Consider the following 7,163-nt stretch of genomic DNA (forward strand, 5'->3'; position numbering starts at 1 on the left):
AAAAAAAAAAAAAAAAAAAAAAGGTATAATCCAGAAATTATAAGGAATTAGAATGTCTTTATCTGTTATTCCACATCATCCCACAAAATTGAATTAATGCAACCCCTCAAACGGTGGGTGGGGTGAGGGTGGGGCATCACAAATTCAGTGGGAGTAAAGTTGAATTTGGTTGATAATCTTATTGCAGTAGTGGCTTCATTTTCAATTTGGGTCCTTCAGTCACTGCATGACCACCCCCTTCCCTACCACCCTCATCTATTCTGGGAGTAAATGTTCTAGAGCCTTATTGATTTGCATTTGGCTGAAACACAGTTGCTGGGTCAAAGCAATTTAATTGGTTGAGGTACTAGATAAAAGTGGTTGAGAGTTGCTCTCTGGGGAAGTAACAGGTTGAAATGAACCCCAAGCAGTTTGTGAATAATAACTAGAAGAAACTTCCCCGTGGCTTAGAAGACCTAAGGCCTATTCCTTAGTCTTGGCTATGTCACTAGTTAGCTGTGACCCTGATCAATTCACTTAAATTCTCTGTGTCTCAGTTTCCTGATCTGTAAAATAAAATATTGTGCTAGTTTATTTATTTATTTATTTTTTGAGACAGAGTCTCTCCCTGTCGCCCAGGCTGGAGTGCAGTGGTACGATCTTGGCTCACTGCAAGCTCTGCCTCCCAGGTTCACGCCATTCTCCTGCCTCAGCCTCCTTAGTAGCTGGGACTGCAGGCGCCTGCCACCACGCCCGGCTAATTTTTTGTGTTTTTAGTAGAGACGGGGTTTCACCGGGTTAGCCAGGATGGTCTCGATCTCCTGACCTCGTGATCCGCCCGCCTTGGCCTCCCAAAGTGCTGGGATTACAGGCGTGAGCCACCGCGCCCGGCCTGTGCTAGTTTATTCTTAAATACCTTTTTAATGTCCAACATCTGGTGATTCTGTGATCCATCTTCCCTGAGAAGTAGGGGAGAAATGAGTATCTCCTACTTGGAGGAAGATGACCTAACTCAATGCTCTCTGCCCTACCTTTGCTGTGACTTGGGCCATTAATAACCTCCCTTTCTGCTTTTCATCAGACCCGAGAGGGACTCACTTATGGGAATTCATCCGCGACATCCTCTTGAACCCAGACAAGAACCCAGGATTAATAAAATGGGAAGACCGATCTGAGGGCGTCTTCAGGTTCTTGAAATCAGAGGCAGTGGCTCAGCTATGGGGTAAAAAGAAGAACAACAGCAGCATGACCTATGAAAAGCTCAGCCGAGCTATGAGGTGAGGAGTTTCATGTCTCTGAAAACGATAAGGCTGCACGACCCATTATTTACCTAGCAACCTTCATCTGATCAGTCACCTTATGCGATCTCCTTTGTTACAGATACTACTACAAAAGAGAAATTCTGGAGCGTGTGGATGGACGAAGACTGGTATATAAATTTGGGAAGAATGCCCGAGGATGGAGAGAAAATGAAAACTGAAGCTGCCAATACTTTGGACACAAACCAAAACACACACCAACTAATCACAAACAAAGAACTCCTGGACGTAAATATTTCAAAGACTACTTTTCTCTGATATTTATGTACCATGAGGGGAAAAAGAAACTACTTCTAACGGGAAGAAGAAACACTACAATTGATTTAAAAAATTATTTTGTTACTTTGAAGTATGTCCTATATGGGGAAAAAACGTACACAGTTTTCTGTGAAATATGATGCTGTATGTGGTTGTGATATGTTTTCACCTCTATTGTGAATTCTTTTTCACTGCAAGAGTAACAGGGTTTGTAGCCTTGTGCTTCTTGCTAAGAGAAAGAAAAAAAAAATCAGAGGGCATTAAATGTTTTGTATGTGACATGATTTAGAAAAAGGTGATGCATCCTCCACATGTAAGCATCTATATGGCTTCATCAAGGCAGGTGAACATGGTTGCTGGGTTGAATTCCAGGGTCTCAGATGGTTAGGACAAAGTGGATGGATGCTGGGAAGTTTAACCTGAGCCTTAGGATCCAGTGAGTGGAGAATGGGGACTTCCAAAACCCAAGGTTGGCTATAATCTCTGCATAATCACATGATTTGGAATGCTTAAATCAGCAAGAAGAATAATGGTGGGGTCTTTATACTCATTCAGGAATGGTTTATCTGATGCCAGGGTTGTCTTCCTTCCTCTCCCTTGGATGGTTGGTGAAATACTTTAATTGCCCTCTCTGCTTACTTCTAGCTATTTAAGAGAGAGCCCAGCTTGGTTCTTTTTTGCTGCAAGTGCTTAAAAATAAGTTGGATAAAGGAGACGGTGGTGTGGAAATGACTGAAGAGTTTGCTCTTGTATCCCTATAGTCCAAGGTTTCTCAATCCGCACAATTGACATTGTTTGGCTAGAACGTTCTTTGTGGTGAGGGCTTTCCTGTGCATTGTAAGATGTTCAGCAGCATCCACTCATGACCTCTAACCACTTGAGACCAGAAACCCCCCAGCTGTGATAATCCAAAATGTCTCCAGACATCAACAAATGTTCCCTGGGGGGCAAAACTGCCCTTGATTGAGAACCACCAGTTTAGCTAGTCAGTATGAGGATGGTGGTTTATTCTCAGAAGAAAAAGATATGTAAGGTCTTTTAGTTCCTTAGAGTGAAGCAAAAGTAAGACTTCAACCTCAACCTATCTTTATGTTTTAAATGTTAGGGGCAATAAGTTGAAATAGCTAGAGGAACTTCTTTTCAGAACCCCAGATGAGAGCCAATGTCAGATAAGGTAAACATAGTAATGTAGCAGGAAGTACAATAGGAGACATTTTCACTGGAATTACAAAGCAGAATTAAAATTATATTGTAGAAAGAAACACCAAGAAAAGAATTTCCAGGGAAAATTCTCTTTGCAGGTATTAATTCTCATAATTTTTTGTCTTTTGGATTATCTGTTTACTGTTTCATCTGAACTGATCCCAAGTGAATGGTTTATTGCCTAGATTTTACTCAGAGGATTGTTTTGTTTTGTTTTGTTTTAAGAAAAGAAAGAAAGGATGAAAAAAATAAACCAAAACTCAGCTCAGGCACAATTGTCACCAAGGAGTTGGAAGCCTCTTCTTCAATAGAGGAATTGTTCTGGGGGTCCTGGAGACTTATCATTGAGCCATGCAATCTGGGAAGCACAGGAATCAGTAGACACTTTGAAAATGGATTTGAATGTCCTCATCCCTTTTGCAGCTTTTCTTTTGGGCTCTCTCATGTCCTTGGCTTGCTCCTCCATTCTACCTCTCTTTCTCCAGCAATGATATGCAAATGAAGACATGTATCAGTAAGAGGGAGTGCTCTTCATCAACTAATAGAGCACCTACCACAGCGTCTTACCTGGTAGAGGTAAGCGATTCATATTCAAAGGTTGCAAAGTGTTTGTAATATATTCACAAGGCTAGAAGTAAGAAGAGTCAAAAATGTGTCCTAATTATAATGAGAATCATTCTAGGTCGTGATCTTGGAGGACCCATGAATAAGTTTCCGAAGGTGCAACCAAATCCATTTTTATTTCTGCCTGACTTAGTCACCTCTATAAAGGTTTAACTTGGTGTTGTCAAGTAACAGTTACTGAAAGAGTTGAGAAAAGGAACAATGAACAGCAAAGATCTTGACTACGCAACTCAGACATTCCTGCAGAAAAGACATATGTTGCTTTACAAGCAAGACCAAAGAACTCTGGGGCCTTCCCAGCATTTGCCTGTTCATTACATAGAAGGAATTAAATATCCAGTTACTTGAATGGGTATAACGCATGAATATTTGTGTGTCTGTGTATGTCTGAGTTGTGTGACTTTATTAGGGGTATCTACCAATTCTCTCACTGCGGTTCCTTCTCTGACTTTGCCTGTTCATCATCTAAGGAGGCTAGATCCTTCTCTGAGTTCACCCTTCCTCAAACCTGTAAGTTTCTCACTTCTTCCAAATTGGCTTTGGCTCTTTCTGCAACCTTTCCATTCAAGAGCAATCTTTGCTAAGGGGTAAGTGAATGTGAAGAGTACCAACTACAACAGTTCTACAGATAATTAGTGGATTGGGTTGTTTGTTGAGAGTGAAGGTTTCTTGGCACCTGGTGCCTGATTAAGGCTGGAGTATTAAGTTCTCAGCATATCTTTCTATTGTCTTGACTTGAGTTTGCCGCATTTTCTATGTGCTGATTGTGACTTGGAGAACTTAAAGTAATCGAGCTATGCCAACTTGGGGTGGGAACAGAGTACTTCCCACCACAGTGTTGAAAGGGAGAGCAAAGTCCTATGGATAAGCCCTCCTTCCTTTTGGGGATGCATGGCTCTCACTTGAGAAGCTCACCTGTGCTGAACGTCCACATGGTCACTAACCATGTTATCCTTAAACCCCCTTTATGCCTGAGTTGAAAGGCCTCTCCCTTATTAGGTTTTCATGGGAACCTGAGGCAGCAAATCTATTGCTAAGACCTTACCAGGCTCAAATCATCTGAGGCTGCTAGATAGTTAACTTTGTAAGACTTAAGCAAGGCTCTGGCTCCCAGGGGCATAAGCAACAGTTTCTTGAATGTGCCATCTGAGAAGGGAGATCCAGGTTATGAGTTTTCCTTTGAACACATTGGTCTTTTCTCAAAGTTCCTGCCTTGCTAGACTGTTAGCTCTTTGAGGACAGGGACTATGTCTTATCAATCACTATTATTTTCCTGTTACCTAGCATGATACAAGTACACAACATATATTTGTTCAATGAATGAATGAATATCTCCTGAAAGACTCCTCTGATTGGGAGACCATATCTATAATTGGGATGTGAATCATTTCTTCAATGGAATAAGAGCACAACAGCACAACCTTCAAGGACATATTATCTACTATGAACATTTTACTGTGAGACTCTTTATTTTGCCTTCACTTGCGCTGAAATGAAACCAAAACAGGCCATTGGGTTCCACAAGTAAATATATGTTGGATGAGAATTCTGTTGCCTTTTTGGGAACTATGAGACTTATCTGGTATGAGAAGCCAGTAATGAATCTTTGACCTGTTTTAACCAATGAAGATTATGAATGTGTTAATATGATGTAAATTGCTATTTAAGTGTAAAGCAGTTTTAAGTTTTAGTATTTGGGGATTGGTTTTATTATTTTTTTTCCTTTTGAAAATACTGAGGGATCTTTTGATAAAGTTAGTAATGCATATTAGATTTTAGTTTTGCAAGCATGTTGTTTTTAAAATGTATCAAGTATAGAAAAAGGTAAAACAGTTAAGAAGGAAGGCAATTATATTATTCTTCTGTAGTTAAGCAAACATTTGTTGAGTGCCTACTATGTGCACGGCATGGGCCCATATGTGTGAGGAGCTTGTCTAACTATGTAGGATGCATTAGATCTTGGTAGTTACGTATTGGGCAGATACTTACTGTATGAATGAAAGAACATCACAGTATCACAATATCAGAGCTGAATTATCCTCAGTGTTGCTTCTTGGAATTCAGTTTCTGGAACTAGTGATAGAGCATTTATAAAAAAAAAAAATCTCCTGTTGAGACTATGTCTTATGAACCTCTGAAATGTACAAGCCTTCACAAGTTTAACTAAATTGGGATTAATCTTTCTGTAGCTATCTGCATAATTCTTGTTTTTCTTCCCATCTGACTCCTGGGTTGACAATTTGTGGGAAACAACTCTATTGCTACTATTAAAAAAAAAATCAGAAATCTTTCCCTTTAAGCTATGTTAAATTCAGACTATTCCTGATTTATGAAAGAATTATATTTTCCAAAATATGTTTATTTGTTTGATGGGTCCCAGGAAACACTAATAAAAAACACAGAGAACAGCCTGGAAATGTGTGTTTCATTCTTCAATAAGCCATTCAACGCTGGGCTTAGAGAAAATGCACTTAATTTCTAACAACAGAACATATACAGCTTCTGTGTTACTTTACTCAAAAAGCATTTATTGAGCATCTACTATGTGCCAGATGTTGTTCTAGGCACCAAATTGTAGCAGAGGATGAAAGAGACAAAAATCTCTGCTTTCATAAAATTTATGTTGTATTGAGTAGAAACAGTCAAGAAAAAACACAAACAAATAAATAATGCATAGCATATCGGATGTATAGTAAATAAATATAGAGGAGCAGAGAGTGCTAGAGCACTTAATACAATAGGGGCATGCTGTAAATTTAGGCAGTGTTAAGAAGGAAACATTTCAGTAAAGAACTGAAGGATCTAAAGGAAGGAGCCACACAGATATACAGATAACTGGGGGAGTGATCCATAGTGAAGGGATAAAAGAGGGTCCTAAGGTGGGTGTGTACCTTATCATGCCCAGGGAACAGTGAGGAGGTCTGTTTGCCGAGTAGACCAGCAATAGTAAAAAATGGTGAAACAGAGGTACTGGTGGATCAGATCACATACAGCTTGGAGGCCATTATGAAGGCTCTAGTTTTTCCTTTGCATGTGTGTGATGGAGATACTAGAGGAGTGACATGATCCAACTTGTGGTTTAAAATGATTCCTCTGGCTGTTGTTTTGAGAATGGATTGCAGGAAGGCATTCAATGCTGGATATAAAGAAAGGTAGAAAAGATGACCCTCATCTCCAAGTCTCCAATACAATACTTAAAAATGTCTCCAGGCAGTAAGTGAGCTCTAGTAGTTCATAGCACGTTTCTCCCTGGGTCCAGAAAATCTCAGCTATTTAGTCACATAATTTCATAAATGATCATGAAAATAATAATGCTAACTACTCTGGGAAGATTCACTTGTCCCAGGAATTGTGATAATATTCTTTACACATATTATTATATTCAATCCTCATATAAGCTTGGATATATAGATATTATCTCCAGTTTTCAAATGAGGGAAATGAAGATCAGAAAAATTAAGTGACTTTCTGAGGGTCACACAGCTAGTAATAAGGGGTAGATGTGACATTGTTTACACAAGTCCCTCTTTCCTCCCTCCCACCCCCAACCCAAGTCCATGTTGTACCAATAATATTTCTCTAGTTTCTCAGGATGCTAATTTTTACACACACACACACACACACACACACACACACACACACACGCACACACACAGCGGTTTCTATAGTTAAACAGAGCTACTTACTGTAAGACTTCTCAGAGTTTTTACTATAATAATGTGCATTGTGAATCTACAAGAGAGGGAAAAACTGTGCCCACTTGCCTAAGCCTATTTGACG

General features: G+C 39.6%; 1 protein-coding gene across 8 annotated transcripts in view; it reads left to right on the forward strand.

Moving 5' to 3' along the window:
- The window catches only part of EHF (ETS homologous factor), a 42,724-nt gene extending 36,924 nt beyond the window's left edge, over window positions 1-5,800 (forward strand). For all 8 annotated transcript variants that reach the window (XM_017849729.1, XM_017849736.1, XM_017849732.1 and 5 more), the window contains 2 exons: window positions 1,061-1,256; window positions 1,360-5,800. In XM_017849729.1, the coding sequence (XP_017705218.1) occupies window positions 1,061-1,256; window positions 1,360-1,459 (296 nt within the window). In that variant the 3' untranslated portion in view covers window positions 1,460-5,800. The remainder of the gene's footprint in view (window positions 1-1,060; window positions 1,257-1,359) is intronic.
- The last annotated feature ends 1,363 nt before the right edge of the window (window positions 5,801-7,163 follow it).

Source organism: Rhinopithecus bieti, unplaced genomic scaffold (assembly GCF_001698545.2).
Source record: "Rhinopithecus bieti isolate Rb0 unplaced genomic scaffold, ASM169854v2 scaffold_32083, whole genome shotgun sequence".
NCBI lineage: Eukaryota > Metazoa > Chordata > Mammalia > Primates > Cercopithecidae > Rhinopithecus > Rhinopithecus bieti.